The sequence below is a fragment of the Gouania willdenowi genome, chromosome 14 (assembly GCF_900634775.1).
Source record: "Gouania willdenowi chromosome 14, fGouWil2.1, whole genome shotgun sequence".
NCBI classification, from domain to species: Eukaryota; Metazoa; Chordata; class Actinopteri; order Blenniiformes; family Gobiesocidae; genus Gouania; species Gouania willdenowi.
Genome location: NC_041057.1, coordinates 7,036,572 through 7,057,371, shown reverse-complemented (window position 1 = coordinate 7,057,371; position 20,800 = coordinate 7,036,572). Strand labels below are relative to the sequence as shown.

General features: G+C 38.1%; 1 protein-coding gene across 1 annotated transcript in view; it reads left to right on the top strand.

Moving 5' to 3' along the window:
• LOC114475449 (T-lymphoma invasion and metastasis-inducing protein 1-like) overlaps positions 1-20,800 on the top strand; it is a 71,535-nt gene that overhangs the window by 11,993 nt on the left and 38,742 nt on the right. Inside the window, 10 exon segments of the mRNA XM_028466235.1 lie at positions 6,659-6,750; positions 8,845-9,503; positions 10,836-11,122; positions 12,411-12,683; positions 12,785-13,016; positions 16,157-16,329; positions 17,342-17,566; positions 18,692-18,704; positions 18,707-18,875; positions 19,861-19,864. Coding sequence (XP_028322036.1) covers positions 8,852-9,503; positions 10,836-11,122; positions 12,411-12,683; positions 12,785-13,016; positions 16,157-16,329; positions 17,342-17,566; positions 18,692-18,704; positions 18,707-18,875; positions 19,861-19,864 — 2,028 coding nt within the window. The 5' untranslated portion in view covers positions 6,659-6,750; positions 8,845-8,851.

Here is a 20,800-nt window from a genome sequence, read left to right as displayed (position 1 = left end):
TGGGGTAAGGTCTATCGTTGGTTACTGTTAAGGACCTTTGACGTAATCCTGCAAACAGACGAACAAAAATAAATAAACACAGGTGTAAATATTACCCCCTTTGTTGGAGGTTAAACTATATTATTGTATGAAATTCCATGTCTGAATCATCTTATGAGGGACATGGACTGAGCAGTAACCAGAGGTGAAAGTAATGGATTACAAGTACTCATATTACTGTAATTGAGTTACTTTTATGGGTACTTGTACTTTTTTTTAATAGTATTTTTCAAAATCAGTAATTTTACTTGTACAAAAGTACATTTTAAAAGAAGTAAAGTGATTTATTACATTTGTACACCCATCTTTAACTGAGTAAATCATAATTTTTTGTTTTAAAATGACCAGTGGACATTGTGAAGCTACAAAATATTCTCAGTTTATAAATGTATAGCTTAACTTAGAGCCTGGCTTTTTATTTTTTAATTTAGATCTGAATTCGTTGGTGTTGTTTTATTTAATAAATAATTGTACATTTTGACAAACCTTTTATTTTATACAGATGCCTTTGTGGAAAATAATAATTTTTCAGTTCATACATGAGATGTTTACTGTATGCAAGGGAACCGTGGCAATATTTATTACCAAAAAAAAAACGTGGGGGGTGAAATTAACTAGTAACTTTTACATTGAATACTATTTAATTGAGCTACTTTTAACTTTTCCTGTGGTATTTTATGTATGACGTATTTATTCTTGTACTGGAGTACAATTTCAATCAAGTAACAGTACTTCTACTACTACTTGAAATTTATTTTCTACGTACTATTACCTTATAATACCCAATAGACCTCCATGTTTACCTTTAGTTTCTTATATCATAGTATTGTTTTCTCATTGTATCCACAATGCTAGGCAGGCTCTTTGTTGATACCAACTGAATATTTAAAGACAGCACTTTTTTGTTATCTTCTACCTTCACTGCATGAATATTTACCTGATTGGTTTTGATGACTCGGCTTCGCAATCACAGTTTCATTAGGAAAAACAAGTGAGGGCTGATTGAGATGGAGTAAATAAGAGAGAGGACTAATTATTTATTAACAAACTGCGACAAAGGACACAGTTTGTGTGTCTTTAATAGTCAAACAGAGGTTCCCATTGGCCACAAACCCACTGCACCGCATGGTTTTATTTTTCAATTATGACGATTTCAAGCAGTGGGTTGAAACCCACAAGAGAATTTCATGATGAATTTAACTACGTCTGACATGCATCGTCTTGACCTCAAAGTGCGGTAAAGAGTTCAAAAAGCTCCAATCATAAAGGAATGACTAAAGTATGGGGTCGTCTGTCTTTAAATCCGTGAAAAGAACCGCTGATTATTAAGATTGCACCTTGGCACTGAAGCAAGGGGCTGCTGAGAAATTCTCTAAAAAGCTACTCTCATTCATGGAGTCTCTTGGGCTTCTCGCTCAATAGAGGACTTCTTGATTCTTTAAAATATGGTAATCCCTGCTTGCTCCATGCTGCAGAGACAGTCAGCTGAAGTCTGAGTTAAAGAGCCTACTGCGTAAAGCCCTGGAAAGATAGAGGCGCGTATTCTAATGAGGTTAGTGACACTTGAGGAGTGAAGTGGACTCGTTCACAGTAAATTGAGATGATTTCTCATTTTCCTTTACTTAGTTAATCCTAAGTAGTCATGTTGACCAAGAAAATTTCATGTGTCAATGTTCTACAGTTTATTAATCATTCCTAATTTCATGTTATGTAAAGCGTACCACAATTTCATTGTGCAAAATTAGGGAGCCTTGCTAAACGAAAGTCAATCCACCAGCCGCAGTGGTCTCAGAATAAAAGAGCTCCTCAGAAAGGATTAATAATGTTTAAATATCACGCTCTCTTGAAAAATGGTTGATTTAAACAACCAGCAGAGGTTCATTCTGTTCGTGTGTGTGTGTGTGAGAGGGTGTGTGTGAGTGTGTTTAGCCCAAGAAAAGGAGGGGGGAGGAGGTGGCACAAGCCTTGTCAGAACTCGAAGGGATGAATAACAAGCTAATCTTCCTTTTCCAGGGAATTCTACTGGTGATGTCTCAGACAGTCGTGTCTCAGTGGAACGATGGGAGTTCTGAGGAGTGTGCGTTCCCATCTCTACAGTCAGATGTTTTCGGAGCATAGCTGAGTCTTGTGTTTGCAATGGATGTTGCAGATCCTTCTTTAACATGCGCTTCTTTTACAACAAAATTGGCAAAGCTACCAATCCTTAAAGTTCTAGATCGAGTCACAGTCTTTCTTTTTGTAAGAACTCAAGACATTGCTTTCCCTTTGCGTTTTTTGCACAACAGCTGCTGTGTTGGTGTGTATTTCTAGAGCTAGAGAACCATTTGCCACAGTTTCAGGGTGGCCTTTTGTTGCCTTATATTTTCACCACAAACCCTATTGTTTACCCCTTAAACACAGCACAACACTCAATGACTTCACTCCCTACGTGCCAGTATAGGGGTAACAATTTAAGGAATGTTAAAGGTGTGGGAAATAGCCTGAGGAATGGGTGATTCCATCCACTGTGTCATTGTGTTTGGAAGCTTGATGGGGGTGGCTGTGATTTAAGGTGTTTCCTACTAAAGGTCAGAGAGGCAGGTCAAGCCATTGACTTATTTGGTGAAGAAAGTGTCTTGACCACCAACAGGTTGAAGGAAGATTTGGCTGTTGCTCTGTCTTTCTTGAAATATCCATCTTTATGGGATGTCTTGGAGAAGAGAAGATTATATTTACACATTTTTTACACTAGTCTTAAAACCTACTAAGTAACAAGTAACAAGACAAACTGCGTTTCCCAAAGAAAATGCAAGTGAGGATGTATAAGCTGAACCCCTCGGAATCAGTATAACTTCTTGTAGTCAAAATAATCTCCTGGAGTCAGAATTACCCCTCGGAGTCAGTATTATTATTAATACAATAAACTGGAATATTTTAATGTAATTTTATTAATCAATAACCATTAAAATTACAATAAAGCCAGAAGATAGTAGGAGTGTCCTTAGTATTCTTTACACTGGGGTACCCTGGTCAGTAAAATTGGACAAATTTGTTTATCAGACAACAATCAATTATTTCTAGTTTAGTTACCAAAACGAAACTACAGTACATCTGTGAGTACAACCAATTATTCTTCCTCTTAAAAATAATAATAAACAGGTTTTACAATCAAATACATGTTGTTATTTAGAAGATACATTATCTATATAGGATGCTGACAGGCTGAAATTGAGACCGCAATTTTGGCGTGGGGGACGTTTCATTGTGTGGAGGCAACTTGGAACTTTGGGTTTTCTGATCTCTTACTTGAAACAGTCCTTTGGAAGGCCTCAAGTCAGACAAACAATAATGTCTTTCTTGTAAATTCTATCTCTGTCAGCCATGTTTTGGAAACATTTTGACATGGAACGCTTTAAAGATGGAGATCAAAATTGTTAACTTGGAAATGCAGACGTTAGGAAGTTATGTGAATGCAGCATCAACCGTACTATAGGCCATATGTGGACTTCCAGGAGTGCAAAAATGCACCTCCTAAAAATGGAAATCTAGTCAAAATTCTATATGGTGCCCCTTTAACCCATAAGGCTGAATTTGCAGTCTGCGTATCTAATTAAGTTATAAAAAGCCTTGAATGGCAGAGCTTTGTTTTGTGTCTTACTTGCAGAGCCACTCCAGAATGTGGTCTAGACTTTGACAGCATTTTTTAAAAGTTCAGCCAACTCTGTCATTGCTGTACAGTACATGGGTGGAGCTGGGAGACAGGTGCAAAGATGAAAAGACTGGCAGGGCGCGTCTGCTCCGTAGCTGTTCTGACAGGCTTGTGGTTTTTTTGTTTTTTTTTTCAGTGTGCATGAGTAAATACGTGAGTGTAAAGCGCGCGGCTCACATTACTCCAGGGACCGTGCAGCCAGGTGTGTGCGTGTGTGCCATTGTACTTCAGTGCATGCTACAGAACCGGCTTGCATGTTGCTCGTTCTTCATGTGTGAGGTGATAGACGTCAGAGGTTATAGCTGTTGAGCATCCTTCCATTGCAACCTGTCATATGAGTTTGACGCTTCAGTGAACTTGTTTCCCACACTGTTGTTAAATGGTAGATCCATTATCAGTGAAATGGCTAGGTTTGCTTGTGTCTCTCTCAGGTATTGCAGTATTTATTTGGATGGCTGTTCTCTAAGGCAGTGGTTCTCAACCTTTTCAGCCCGCAACCTTCAAAATAAAGGTTCCAGAGACCGGGGACCCCCACTGTACCTGAAGGTGGTTGAACACAGACATGAACATTGAAGAACAGTCATGTAGAGACAGGACGATCTATAAGGGGGAATAAAGGGGAGAGATTTTTGGGGCCCATTCATAAAGTCAGCAAAATGATGGTCCATTGTTCTATGAATCTGTGATAACTACCTTTCTTTATTTATCTGAATAATATCCACTGTTATCCAGGAAGTTTATCGTTGTTTGGGCCATAGTATATAATCAGTTTAAAGATGTGAATCATTGTTTTAATCTGAAATAAAAGGGGTTAAAAGTGACCAAAAATGGTGGAAAATGTGGTGAAATGGGAATTTAAAAACCGCAGAAAAAGTAGGAACAATTAGTTTATACTGGCAAATAATGGGCATGACAAATAATGTGTCAACATATGCAACATTAGGTGGAAAAGTGGTAAAAAGGGTTTATAAAGTACCGAAAATGTCTTGAAAGTGGAAAAAATGTGCAGGAAAGGCATTGAAATTTGATGGGTGACAGAAATGTGAGTAATGGAGCAAAAACAAATTAAAGGGAGGAAAAATATGTCAAGAAAAAGTGATGAAAATAGGTTAAAATCAGGTAAGTTTGGTGTAGTTGCAGAAAAAATGTAAGACAAAATAAGCAAAAATGGGCTCATATTGTTAAAAAAATCTATATTCTTAGTTTCTTGAAGGCATCTGGCGACCCCCTCCCAGTGTCTCGTGACCCCAAGGTTGAGAACCCGTGCTCTAAGAAACTGGAAATGTGCCATTAAACATGCTTATAAAAATAAAGCAGTTTTTTCCATCGCTACCCAACACTGTCCTTTGTCTCCTCTTCTTTCACGTGTGTGTGTGCTGTGTCTGTTGAGTGGGCAAGTGTGTGCGCTAATGTTGCTGCCACTGCTGTTGTGTAGGCCATTGTGTTAACACACTTTCCCCATGTGTTAATACACTGCGAGAGCACGAGCGAGCACTAGCGTTGGAGAGAATGAGAGTGAATAATTAGGTTTCCCCTTTTGTCTCTGCTCCCTCAATTAGGCTGCAGAGCTGCAGACGGAACACATGTCTACTTATCCACTTTAAGTGCTGCAACAATGAGACCTCCCTGTTTCTTCCTCTTTATCTCCCACTATCTCATTCTTTATTTCGTTATTGCTACGTCCCGTTAAACTATTGTTCATACCAAAGCACCCCAATGGCCTCCACCTCAGCGATCACCCTCCTCGTGTGTTTCACCCTCAGCCCTCCCAGCTTCATGTGGGTTTAGCTCATTTTCTTGGTACCTCGTTCCACATCTGTGCCTTGCTGCAGGGCACACAAGAAGGAAAAGTGAAGAGACGAAGCATTTCAGACTGCAAACAGCCAGAGGAAAAGCAACATTTTTAATTTCCCTTGTGTTATGTCGGATTAGAGTGTGTGTGCACCAGTGCGTGTTTCAGATTTCAATATTAGACGGAAGACGTTATTTAGTAATCTGTGCATATTAGACAATGAAATGTATTAATTAAGTGTACGTCTTTTGCTTCAGGGAGCAAAGCTAATCTTTCTGCTAACAAATTCCTTGTGTGTATAACATACATTACATGGCCATTAAAGTTGATTCTGATTGTGATGATGACCAATTTCTTTGTTTTGTGTTGGACTTGATGTTAATTCTTGATGTTAATTTACTCGACAAAGAATGTAGTTGACGTAAACTATGACAAAAATGTGTGACAATAAGATAAAAAGATTATATTGCTATTTTCTTCAATATGATTTCGTCAGATAGGACAATGTATGCTAGGCTATATTACAGTGCTAAATATTAAACCTCCCACATTTCTATAGCAATACATGTTTCCTACGGTCACTGCACTAGTTTGTGTGTGTGTGTGTGTGTGTGTGTGTGTGGCTCTTTGTTTTTTCGGAGGGAAAATAAATACTCTTCCAAATTGTTGTCGTGCACATGCCCGTGCATGCCTGCATGGCTTCAGGTGGGCAATGAGCTTCAAAGGCAGTGCTCAGAGAAACAGTGATTGGTTGGTACTTGGGAGACATCATGCACCGCCCCCTCGCAGCCCCCCACACCCTCCCCGCCTTCAAGCTGAGACAATAGTTCTGATGATCGATGTGTGTGACTGCCAAAGTCAGACCGCTGTGTTTCTGTTATAAGCCAGTTTAAGTTTTATTGTGTAAAATATTTTTACATGGAAAAAAAACAAAACAAAAAAGAAATTATGTTTCAAAGCTTCCCTTTTAACTCACATTGGAATTGTGCTGAAGCAGTTTCAGACAGGCCTTTTCCTCTGATATTCTCCCCTTTCTTCTCTTTTCTGCACTTTAGACACATGAGGTCTGATTGAAGTTGTAAGAACTTTTATAAAATGTCTCTTTCTTCTTTCCTTTTTTGTTTTTTTTTTACTCGCAGGATACACAACGTTTCACTTTGAGGACCTAAGGCGGTGAAAGATGACACTGCAACAATTTAGGAAAGTCGTTGATGCGGCTGCTTGATCTGAGGTAACCACAGCTATTCACAAACACACATCAATTTAGCCTTTAATATTTAACGCATTAAGAATGTTAGATTGACTGGTACTTTTACTGGGCAAAAAAACAAATAATGCATAAACTTGTCAGAGCTTGACAAGTTTATGCATTATTTGTTTTTTTGCTCTGTAAAGGAAAGAAAGAATGATCGTGTGGGTTTGTTGTTGTCTGACTTACAGGAGGGATCTGACAAGAGTTGAATCAGCACTTGTAAAACATTTCATATTATATAACACATCATATTACTATATAATAGGGGTGTGCATCTGGCGATACATAGGTCATGATACAATACGATATACAGTATCCCGATATTAAAGCATAAGGCAATTATTGCGATTTTTAAAAAAAATATATGACTTAAGAAACAACTAATCTGTAAATGTGTACACCTTCATGAGAACATTATGTATGAAATATATTTTAATGGCATATTTTACACTGAAAACATTGACTTTAACATGCCTTGTGCCAACAACTTCAAATAAATAAATAACATACAATCTGCCTGTGGCTTTTAAACCAACTTTGACTTTAGTGCAACATGGCTTTAGTGGAACTTAACTGAGCTATATGCCTAGAACAACAAATAAATGCTGAAAGTTACTACTTTCTTTTTAGATTTTATTGAAAAAACACAAGCTAATCAACATGCCCAGGTTTCAGTGCAAAAAAACAAATATATATATATATATATAATTAAAAAAGCGACGTAATATTGCGATATTTTGCAGAATCAATTTTTGTCAACACCCTTACTATATAATAATCTATAAATGTATTATTATTATTGATTTTATTTATTTAGTTTCAATTTATTTTGTGAATTTCATTTGTACGTGTATATGTGCATATATCTATGGGTAGATGTGTGTGTGTGTCTCTCTCTCTCTCTCTCTCTCTCTCTCTCTCTCTCTCTCTCTATATATATATATATATATATATATATATATATATATATATATATATATGTGTGTGTGTGTACATTCTAATTTTTAATCCTATGGCTATCCGATATCTATTACTTTATTGAGCTTGACTATTTGTTTTACACTATTGTTGCTATTATTCCTACAATTACTATCATTTCTACTGTTATATTGACAATTTTATTTTGTTTTGGTTTATCCCTGATGCTGTTTTTTATGCATATAATTACTGTACCAAATGTAAAAAAAAAAAACTTATTAAAAAGAGTTTTGAAAAAAAAAATATATATATATATAATAATTTACAAATGTATTATTGAAAAAATCATAACAGAAGGGCAGGAAGACATAAATACCCAATGTTTCCTACTTCCATTTGTGCTGTTAGTAAATTGTGTGAGAGTTGTATCAAACATACAGGTGTGTGACTGATAAACACCTCTGTGTCAAACGTGTGAATGTCATTATTCAATAAGATTTTAAAGGGGCAGTATTATTAAAAATGCACTTTCTAATGGTTTTGCTACAGTGAAATACATTCCTTTAGCCTCATTCAGAGGGTCAAAGTTGAAAAAATTATGTTCCCTCCCTCCCTTGTTATTCCACATTTTGTAAAAAGTCAACTCCAAACAGACGAGTTGGATTTTTCTCGAGTTGTGAAGTCATAATGCGGAAACTCCTCCTCCTGATAATCCTACCTCACAGGTAAAACAAACATAGCATAGTCAGGTTGATATAACAGTTAATATTTTTACTTTCAGTATATGATAATTCATTATATAGCACTCACAATCAGTTTCACATGTAGCAGTTATACCACCATGTGTCGCCTTTATGGGATGATCTGATGTGTTTGTGACCCAATGCAACGCAGCGGTTGGACAGAACTATGGACTGTCATTTTAAATGGACTATTTCTGTCGTCAGTAGAGGTCAGGAGGAGAAGGAAGACTGTTAATGATTTACTGCTGCTGTGAAGCAGCGTGTGTTTACGCCTACTCATGCATATGCATGAAGGCCCAAAAAACAGCCTGTTTTTAGGAGCGCTCTGAAAGTGACTTTTCAGACTCCAGGAAACAGGCGAGTTTGGGAAAATAAACCTCAAATATATTTAAAATTATTTCCTTTTCCGCAGTTGAATCATGGGAAACGTGGAGAGTCAAAATGGAGACAGTGGAATCTACGGCGACGTAACGGGACACATTTCCCGCAAGCATACATCGCGCTCACTCCGTGTCTCCAGCAAGCAGCCAATCACGCGCCGTTCACGCCTCTCTTCTTCTTCAGTGAAACAGGAACACAGGAACTCTGAAGCCTCCACCCGCTCCTCCAGCACCCCCAGTATCCCGCAATCCTTAGCAGAGAGCGGCTTGGAGCTTTTCACTACAGCCGATGAGTTCGGAGAGTTCAGCATCAATCCCCACTGGACGCAACGCGTTGCCATGACAATGAGGCCAGAGTCCTACCAGAACGATGACGACCCTTTGGCCACGCCGACCCCAGAAACCTCAGAGGCGGATACAATCGCTCAGGATGGAGGAGAGGAATCCCAGGGAGAGGGAGATGTTTTCAGGGAGGAACGCTACCTCCAGCGCATGACTGAGGGCTCCAGAGATGGAGGGAGTTTTAAAAAGAAAAGGTCGAAATCAGCCGACATGTGGAGAGAGGACAGCCTGGAGTTCTCACTGTCCGACCTGAGCCAAGATCATCTGACCAGCACTGAGGAGATGGTGGATGGAGGAGAGGAAGAAGAGGAGGAGGAAGAGCAGTTCTCGTGCCAGCGAAGCAGTGCAGGTAAGGATGGGAAACAAAGGTTTTCAAAGTTCTCTTATTAAACTAGCATTAATATTAGAAAAACAGACTTAATGATAATGGACAAAGCCTATGAATTTGGATATTTATTTCTAAAATACTAATAGTGAAAAACAACTGCATATACAGCAGGTACATAGATGCTGGTTTGAGTCCCTGAAAAGGAGAAAGAAAGTAGGGGTGTCCTAATCTAACTTTTTCACTTCCGATACGATACCGATATTGCAGTGTTACGTATTACCCGATATCGATGTCAGTCTGATACGATATCAGCAGTGTGATATGTTAGAAAGGGCTTGATTAAGTGATATTACTGCAAAATAACCACTTACATATAATAATATTCTACAATTAAATAGAATGAATCAAAATAAATAAATAAATAAGAAAACCTTGAAAAATAACCTTGAAATCAATAAAAACTATAAAGACAAATTTTTCGTTTAAAGTGCAAAAAAAAAAAAAAAAATAGGTAATTTCCGTTATTTTTTTTACTGTCAGTTTTCTAGAGATTTAGAATCAGAATCAGAATCAGAAATGTTTTTAATGGCCATGTACAGTTTTAAGGACAGTACAAGGAATTTGTCTTGGTAGTTGGTGCACAAAAACAAACAACAAAAAAAATAAAAAATAAAAAAAACAAAAAACAAAGAACAACCCAGCAACAATAATAATAATAATAATAATAATAATGATAAATATAAAGGATGAGGGATAAATAAAGGATAGATAGAGAATAATTCAAAGTTGGGTTTAATAACAAAGAGATTCTTTCGTTTTAGCTCATAAACACAGCGTTGTGATCTCTTTAAGCACTTTGAAGCGATATTGCCAAAAACTTAATCTGTTCAGAAAGAAAAAACAGATAAGTTTGACTGTCAAGAGGTGGAGCATTCAGTCTGTCTGTGGCTATAAAGGAGCTACGGAAGCAGATTAGGGCCAGTTTGAATGGAGACCACAACAGTAGATTTGACCTTCGACTTTTATCACAATATTGTATTCTGAGTTTATTTTTTACAAATTTTTTACTTTAATCACGACATTTTATATCAACTTTTTGACTTTATTCTCAAAATTTTGATTTTATTCTTGATTTTCTCAATCAAATTTGGCCCTGATCCTCTTTCGTAATCTATATCAATATCCGATTGAGACACACCTAATAGAAAGTATGTCTAATTGCCGATACTTGTTGTCTTAAAATATGAAACATCTCCTAAAATAAGCTGCTGAATCAGAATAGGCTAAATTTGCCATGTTGACATACTAAATGCTCACACACTGCCCATCATTAACTACCTGTTTATGCTCCAGCCTCAGCGGAAAGGGCATCGTCTCTGGACCATCTGTGCAGCCAGCAGGGTCCTGGCCTCAGGGGGCAGAGGAACCGCTACTCTAAAACTCGCAGACAAACTGAGTGTGATGGTGATACAGAAGTGGAGGAGGGGCTCATGTCTCCTACGGAGGAGGACAGCGGCGGCTACGGAGCGTTCACGCTTCCCTGTCGAAGATCACACTGTCTCTCTGAGGGTTTGGCGATGCTCGGGATCCCAGCGGCGCCGTGCCCGGCCTTCCAGGGCCGACGTGCTCAGACTACGCAGGTTTGATCACATTCTGTCAAAACTATGTCAAGATTTAGGGACAAGACAACACATCACCAGATGGTCAGAGTGGAACATTTCTTTGGGGCCACATGAACACAGACAGAAGTTGTTTACCAGAAAGTGTCCAGAATGTAAAGGAAGGTCACACAGAAGATATGAGTCAGTCAGCTCAGTAATTACCCTGTTCGTGACAGCATGACACATTTCCTCAATGTCCTTATGTTCTACAGTTGTGTGAGAAGCATGCATTGTGGATGTATGGAGCAGTATGTGAGGGGTCAAAGGTTAGCTGCAAGACTTCCCGTTCCCCACATTTGTTAAGGATATAAATAAGTCTTGTTAAACACAAGTATTACCATTTTTAGAGAAGTAATTTGGGGTAGATCATATAAAACGTTGGTAAACACAAAGCAAAGCCAGCCCCCATTATAAAGAAAAACTTCTGATTGTTTTCATAGGTTTAGAATAGTTTCAATTAAAAGGTTATTATCAAAGATAAAGTAACTTATTGGAATAATTGGAAACAACTTTTTTCAATCTCTAGATCTCTGTGTCCTTGAACGGAGCACCCAAGAATAAATTCATGCACTCATGCACACAGAGGATATTGGATATAAAAGGTCTGATAAAATGTCATAAGAAGAGTAGGGCTGGGCGATATGAATCAAAATTCATATCTCGATATTTTTTTTTAAAAATGGCGATATACAACATAAATTGCGATATATTTAACCTAATAAATTCTCACCAGAAATACAATTCTGGGTTAAATTTGCTGATGAAAAATGTCACACCCTCACATTTATTAACAAACAGCTGCACGATATGTGTCACTTATGACTTTTTCCACTATATGGGACAGCATGTGTGAGTGAGTTCTGTAGTGTGGCTTGTTTAGGGGAAGGTCTGGGTTAGAACACAATCAGAAATGTTCTGAGAAGTAGCAAAAGCAGCAACTCATAAAACAAGTATTTTAATAGAAAGTAAGCTGTTAAAAAAAACAATTGATATTGACATTATTATGTCGTCAAAATGGAAAACTCGATATATGTTGAATCTCTATATATTACCTAGCCCTTAAGAAGAGCAGAAGAAAAGATTGATTTTGATGAACAATCATCCACTTAACTCTAAAATCTTACTTGTGGCCAAAGCATTTATGCTTATTTATTAGAAATAAGTAAAAATAACTGATGTTGTCTCCGTACAAACATATCACTCCATACTGTACGTATGTTGCAAATGAAACAGCTTCTGCTTTATTTCCCTGTTTTCTGCCTGACAGGACATCTCAGGTGTTCTGGGTGAGGGCAGTGAGTTCGGTGACAGTGGGATCGATGGCGTTGCCACGGAAATAGACGTGGATGGAGAGTTGGTGTCTCGGCGTTGTAAGGCCATGTCGGCCTCCTTCTCAGTGTACTCTGCCACTGAGAGCAGTGTTTTCAATGGCAGCGACAGCGGGAGCAGCAGCGCTGGAGGAGGGGACGGAAGAGGAGGAGAAGGAGGCCGGGGGGGCGTGTACGAAAACTTCCGAAAGGAGCTCAACAATCAAGCATGGGTTGGCAAATTTCTTACTTGAGTATAAAAAAATACAAAAAGTTCCATCATTTTTTGTTGGTTTGTAATTGTAGTTGTTTTTTTTTATTTTCGATCCCTCAGAATAATCAGGGGTGTTACTTTACGGAAGAGGCTTTCTCTGCCGTCAGCGACGAGCAGAGCAGCGGTACGCTCAGTAGTGCGTATCCATCGGACACAGTGATTGGCTGTGCACAGGGCACGGTCAGGAAGGCGGGGGCACTGGCGGTGAAGAACTTCTTAGTGCATAAGAAGAACAAGAAGGTGGAACCTGCGACAAAGCGCAAGTGGAAGCAGTACTGGGTTTCTCTGAAAGGTGCGGCGGTCTTTATTTTACTGATTATAAAAACAAATAACAACAACCTGGAAGTTCAGCGTATGTTTTTCTGTTCAGAAAAGGATACTTTTCATTTATTTCTATCAAAGGGATCCTACACTGTTTTTACAAATGTGGCCTAAAACCTTTGAAATGTCCTTATTAGAAGATCTACGCCTAACAAACATGTTATTTTGCACAATATTTGTTTTTATTAACTTTTAAAAATGGGACTACTTTATTACTCCAACCCAAAAAGATTTCTATCCTCAGGGTTTGTGCGTGAGTTACTCGCTAACTTCAGCCACCAGAGCGTCAGCTGTGCATTGTTTAAGGGAGAGTAAAGGTTCCTTAGGAGAGCTCTTCTTCTCTGCTTCATTGTTTTCTACCAAACTGCAGAGTATGAATTGTCAACCACTGCGGTCATAGATTTTTTTTGAGGTATAATCTGTTTTTATTCTCTTTTTGTAAACAAAAGAGGTTTACATCAAAATTTTTGACTTTTCTGGATTATTTAGAGCAGGGGTTCTCAACTGGTTTCACCCTGGGAACCACATTATTCGCGGCCCACTTTTTTTTTAGAATTCTTCAGACCAAATTTAGTTTTTCAAAAATAGATAAATCTATACATTTTCGTGTGCAATATGTATTTCACAGCATGCCATTTTCTTTCAAAATAAAGCACAAGTCCGACATTATGTATTTATTTATTTTTGACCAGCTGTCCGCGACCCACCCAGTACTGTTCTGTGACCCCCTTTTCGGTCCCGACCCACCATTTGAGAATCCCTGATTTAGAGCAACCAAAAGCAGCACAAATTGGCATTTTAACCAAAAAAGCTTAAGTGATCTAAAAAAAAGCAGGCTGAATGCTTCACTCTAATAGAAAACAATCAGATTTTTACAGGCAAATGGGACTGTGTGACATCTTCAATCACTTGATTTCAAGATAGTGGAATACAGGTTCTAAACTGGTAAAGTAGTCCCATTTTTAAAAGGCAATAAAATGAATATGGTGCAAAATAATGCATTTTGTTAGGCATAAATCTTCTAATAAGGATATGTCAAAGGTTTTAGGCCACATTTGTAAAAACAGTAGAGCAGAGATGGGCAACTTTCATCATAGCTGGGGCCACAAAAATGTGATTGTCTGATCTGATTGTCACATTATCAACATTCGTGTCAGTATTTACAATAATAATCTGAGCATCAACACAGGAAAGAAGGGTTTTATCATTGTTTGTTCACTTTTTTGTGTAATTTTGTTGTTGTTTACTGAGTTTTTAGTCATCTTGTGTGTTCTTGTAGTAATTTTGTGTATATCTGTTATTTCCCCTGGCATTTTGAGTATTTTACGAGTCATATGTCTTTTTGTTATTTCTTGTGTGTTGTGTTTGCATTGTGTTTATCTTTCAGAATGTTTGTTCCAAATCTGTGCACAATTTGTGTAATTGTGTTGCATTGTGTGCGTCTCTACAATCATTTTGTTTGCATGTTGCATGTGTTGTTGTCGTTTTGTGTGTTTAGGTGGTTGTTTTGTGTTTCTGATCTCCCTTTGTATGTTTTATGATTCATTTTTGTTCATTTTTGGAAACCTTTGTGTTTTTGTTGTTGCTTTATGTATTTTTGTTGACATTTTGTGCATTTTGCTATGGTCTTGTGTGTTTTCTGAGTTATTTTTTGCATTATGTTGGGCTTCATATTGCTTCCAATTTCTTGAATTACATTTTTTTGTGAATTTGTCTTGAGGGCCGCATGTGGCCCCCGGGCCACCAGTTGCCCATGTCTGCAGTAGAGGATCTCTTTAAATATCCTTTTTGACCCTGGAGATACAGGTTTCAATTCAATGCCCAAAATTAGTCTCAGAATGAAAATATATGTATTAATTTACATGGTAAAATATGCCACCTTCTTTGCCCAGCATGAAGTAGAAATATGATTAAATCTTCCATCAAAAACAACAACTTGAAATGTGACATTGAGATAAGCATCTGTACCTGACTAACCTTCTCCCGCTGTCCCATTCTTCCGTTGTGTCGGCTGTTAGACTCTAATCACATCCCCCTTGGTTGTCACCGTACCATTTTCTGTCACAGTGCTCTGTGTGGCCTCACATTTTCTGTCCTGAGTCTCATCACAATTTAATTTCCCTCAGAGATCTGTGTCTAATCCAATCTCATCCTTTTCCAAATGCACAAGTCACAGCATCTACAAATGCAATCATGTCCTTTCTCCGCTGTCCAACACCCACAAAGTATATTAAACCATCTTGGCCTTTTGGCACATGTTGCCTTAGCCATTTAATTAGAAAAATATTAGAAGCATTTAATTTTATTTTGTTCAGTTCTATTGGTACATGTTGTTTATTGTTCTTTCTTTATATAAAATCCAAATATTATTAGCTGAAAACTCACTGTTTCCTTCGGGTCATTACATGTAATTCAATTAGCACACTGTAATTTTTTTGTTTGATCGGATTAATACTTTTTGAGATATGGACAATTGAGTGAGGGGAGATTTTCGTGCATCCTTATTTTTCTTCCATTTTCGGCTTCCAATATCTCAGGAACTATATCACATAGGAAACTGAAATTTGGTATAGTAATACAGCTCCACCTACTCTCTCTGAACATTTAAAAATATCTGCTATACATCCTATTTGATGGACATGCCAGCTCTTCAAAATTGGAAAAAAGTTTGTCGGGGTTTTGGGCTCAAACATGTTTGGGCTTTCAGTAGAAAACTTGCGTGTGCCTCAGGTACCTGAAATTTGATCAGCTTTGAGCTATGTACAAATCACTAATGATTATTAGTCACATACTGTATATGCATTGGGTCTTGGGTGACAGTCTCTTGATATCTGAAAAAATAAGATTTTACTATTTGCATTGGCCCATAACTGCATGTGGGAATGTAAGAGAAATATCTGATCTCTGTTTTAATTCATAGTGTAAAGATTGTTCTTTCTTGGGATATGAAACAATTTGTCTTTATGCAACTTCTTCATTTTTCGCAGATTTAGAAAATCCTTTACATGAGGCCATTGTAGCTTGCCTCTGTGTCTTATAATCATGTATTGTTTTTTAGTTTTTCACATTTGTGAATTGACCCCTCCTCTTTTATCCTCTCTGTTCTTCCAGGCTGTACTCTGTTTTTGTACGAATCGGACTGCCGTTCAGGAATCGACCACAACAGCGTTCCTAAACATGCACTCTGGGTGGAAAACAGCATCGTCCAGGCTGTACCTGAACATCCCAAGAAAGACTTTGTTTTCTGCATCAGCAACTCTGTGGGCGATGCTTTCCTTTTTCAGGTAAACAAAGCAGTGGAATTTAAAGCGTTTCTATGATGTAACTAGGGCTGGGCGATATGGACCAAAACTCATATCTCAATATTTCTTCTCAAAGTAGCAATATGTGATGTAAATCTTGTTATTTTTAACTCATAGTGTGACCAGAAAAACAATTCTAGATTAAATTTGCTGATGCTACATTTATTAACAAATAGCTACGCAAAATGTGCCACTTTTGGCTTTTTTTCCTATAAGGGACAGCACGTGTGAGTGAGTTCTGTAGTGTGGCTTGTTTAGGGGAAGGTCTGGGTTAGGATGCACTCGGCAATCCTGAAACTGTGCTTTTCATGCTGTTCTGAGAAGTAGCAAAAGCAGCGACACCTAAAATGAGTATTTTAATAAAAAACAAGCTATAAAATAAAAATGTATTGATGTAGGCAATATTGTAATTTTATATTTCGCCAAAACAGAACTTGTGATATATCTTGACTCTCGATATATTGCCCAGGCATAGATTGAACATGTTATTCAAAACAAGGACTGACACATAGAACCATAATGAGAGTCACCAAGTTGTCGCTAAAAACTGTATTAAGACTGAAGACAAAGACAATGGACAAATGGGACTATGTGTGTGTGTGTGCATGTGTGTGTGTCACTCTAGAAATGACCTTTAGCCATTTCATGGGAGATAAGACAGTTCAGCATTCATCTGTTTGCTTTATGTTTGACATGTTTAAAGGCCACACAGTCGTATAATGACAGTGATCCACCACAGTGGCCATTGTGTAATGCTTAATTCTCTCTATTTATATTCATAACGACTCCCAGCGGAGACACGCAGACCATGAAAGTGATAAAAATCATGATGGGATTACTTTGAGCGGTGTGTCTCTGAAGCTGTTTCATCGACTCTTGCTTTCATTCTTCCAGCTGTCAATCCCACCCTTATCTGGTCACTCGCGTCCACTGCTGTGTTAAAACTGACAGAGAATTTAGCATCCTTATCTTTTTCTCTCCTTTTTTTCCTCAGACGTCGGGCCAGACTGAACTGGAGAACTGGATCACAGCGATTCACTCCGCGTGCGCTGCCGCTCTCGCTCGACAGCACCACAGGGACGACACGGTGCGACTACTGCGCACCGAGATCCGCAAACTGGAGCAGAAGATCGACATGGACGAGAAAATGAAGAAAATGGGAGACATGCAGCTGTTCACCGTCACTGACAGCAAGAAGAGGAAGACTATACTTGAGCAGGTATGGATACAATCAAGTTTTTCTAATAATCAAAGCAAAGGAGAGATGGTGGAGCAGTTCAAACCCAGTATAACTCAGAGAAATACCTACGCAAGCAAGGGGAGAACATGCAAACAACTTGCAAACTCCACACAGAAAGGACCTAAGTGTTCACTCCATGACTTGAATCTAAGATTTTGATGAAGAGATGTCTCTTCAAATATCAGGTTCTAACAAAAATGTTCCCATGCTACACTTCCCAAACTTGTCTTTCCAACTCGTTTTCAAATACTGTAACTGGCGCTCATCAAATGCAACGTGCAGTTCCACTATAGTACAAGACATCTTGAACATGTGCCTAAACGCACACAAGAATTCATTTCTGAACCTGGTGGACTTGACTTGTTGCACAATCAACAGCAGTTTGGATAGAGGACATTACTTAGGTCACATGTGGTTATTATAACATTTTAAAATTAATTATTTTGATTTTAAATAAATGAATACTTATAGATACATAGCTGCTACAAATTTAGTTGTACTACTTTATACAATGACAATAAAAATCTATCTATCTATCTATCTATCTATCTATCTATCTATCTATCTATCTATCTATCTATCTATCTATCTAAATTGAATGTTTTTAATGTATATTTAAATAAAATAGCCTTGTTTTGGCTGTATCATGATAATGAAATAAATGAAATAATTAAAATGCATTATTATTATATGACTCAATCATGAAGGACTCTGAAGCTCTAAAAACATTTTAGTCTTTGCAAATTGATGAAGACAGCACCTACTGTGTGTTATGTCCAGTTTGTGTTTTCTTTTGAGTGTGTGTCATTATTTGCCACCTCCCACGGTTTCAGTGATGCATTGCACATAGCAAAACATAGCAGGTTAGCAGCTGGTGGGAGACGTGTAAGCTGAGTCATATCACGGAGGTTGTGGTACTCCTACATATCTCTCATCTCGCCCGAATGATCTGATACAAAGTCATCTTCAAAGCATTATATCCACCTTCTCCTTTATCAATGTTTCGCCTGTTGCCGAATATCAAGACTTCCATGATTTGATTGAAAAATCATTAGAAAAGTTATGAAATTCATAATCTTAACTGTTTATCTGTTTCACTGTCAGATCTTCTTGTGGGAACGAACTTGGAGCAGTTCCACATGGATCTCTTCCGGTGTCGTTGCTACCTGGCCAGCCTTCAGGGCAGTGAACCCCCCAATCCCAAACGCCTCCTGGGCTTTGCATCTCGTCCTACTAAGCTGGCTATGGGACGACTGGGAATCTTCTCTGGTTCTTCATCCATGCACTGGTAAGGACTTCAGGGAAATGTCCCTCTCATTCATTAACACTAGCTAGTTTTCATAATTTCATGCATTTCGTGAACAAACTTGAACATATCTTATTCCTTCCCTGCACACCTCTGAAAATGTACTTGTTTTCACCCCCCAAATATTGAGAAGAATGGGTTTTGCAGGTAGAGGGAGTTGAAGAACAGGAAGGGTCATATTTGCAGTTATCAAGCAAAAACAGGGAATCATTCCCATCAAAGACATTTGTACAACCTGGTGATAGCTGGTGTTGTAGTACTTGAGTACAGCCTTGGTCTCAAGACCACATTTTGAAGGTCTTGGATCATTTTTTACTCTGTCTTATCTTAGTCTCGGACTGGCCCATACTACTCGAGACCAGCCTTGAGCTGCTAATCTTCAACTTCATAAATGATAATAGGGAGAAGCACTTGAAACTGTTCCTGATTATTGAATGTTGTAATCTGACTTCAAACATTTATTGTTTGCTCATTAATTGCTCTGTCAAACACATGCAGAAAGTCAGACATTAGTCCATCTTATTTCTTGTCAGAAAAAAAGTATTTTAGGCCTCATTCACCTAATGAATAAACATATAAACTTATTTTCAGATACTCTTGCTTGTTGTACTTTGAAAGAGTTGCGGACACCTTGTTTTTGTCAAAATATTGTATAAACAAAAATTAAGAGAGAATTATCTTTAACTGTTTAACCTTGTCACTCTTTTTATAATTGATTTTTGTGGTCTTGGTCTTGACTCGGTCTTGATTCCCAAAATTCTTGGTCTTGACTCGGCCTCGACCTCCAAAATTTTTGGTCTTGACTTGGTGTCGACTCCCAAAAGTCTTGGTCTTGACTCGATCTTGAATCCCAAAAGTCTTGGTCTTGACTCGATCTCGAATCCCAAAAGTCTTGGTCTTGACTCTGTCTCGACTTCCAAAATTCTTCGTCTTGTCATGGTCTCGGTGCATTCTGGACTCGGGTAAGTCTTGTTTTCGTACAGTGTAGTCTTAAGAAAAACACTAGTGATAGCCTTCTCAAGCAAATCTGTGAGAAGCAGACAAAGAAGTGCAAGACTGGAATTCTGTGCACCATAAATAGATTACCATTTGTGTTTGATTTTAAGTGCAGACAATAGTCCTAAATGATTGTTAGTGGTGTCATGGGAAGCTGATGCTCATCCTAAACCATTCAGACCGGAAATCTAAACAATAGCTCATTGTTTCTTCTCACAGCTTTAACATATAAATGTAACATTGGCTGAACCATGACTTGATAAAATGGATAGAGATAACAAATCTCTCCAATTTTTCCTACTTAAAAGACCATTTACTGTGAAGATGTAGCTGTCAGCCTCTTTCATAACACTCACTCTTATACACAATGTTCTTTTAACTGAAGAAAAGCTAAAAACAAAGCACTCTGTCAATTCATCAGTCTGAGATTCCGTGATCGTGTGTGTGTACCCTTCTGGCTGAAAGCCAACTGATTATCTCAGTGCTTCACACTGTATTCACCGTCATCCTGAGTGCACAGCAGCAATGTACAGAACGAAATGCCAGCACAGATGGAACGATGTACACGATGCATTGTATCATCAAGCTGTAATTTGCACAGACACACATGCACATACACGTGCACGCGCGCACACATCATGCTTTGACAGTGTTTTCTATTTTTCTGATTGGTGGATCGATATAAACTCGGTTAGTAAGCTGCCATTCCTGAGGCGCTTTCCCACAAACAGGCTTAACACTCTCTGCCCCTAAACCATCCCAACCACCAACCCCCGGCTTTCCCTTTATACCTAAATCACACTTAACCTAACATTACTTGGGGTTGTATCTCCACATCGCTTCCTTCTTCTGTTATTCTTCTTCTTCTTCTTCTTCTTTCTTCTTCTTCTTCTTCTTCTTCTTCTTCTTCT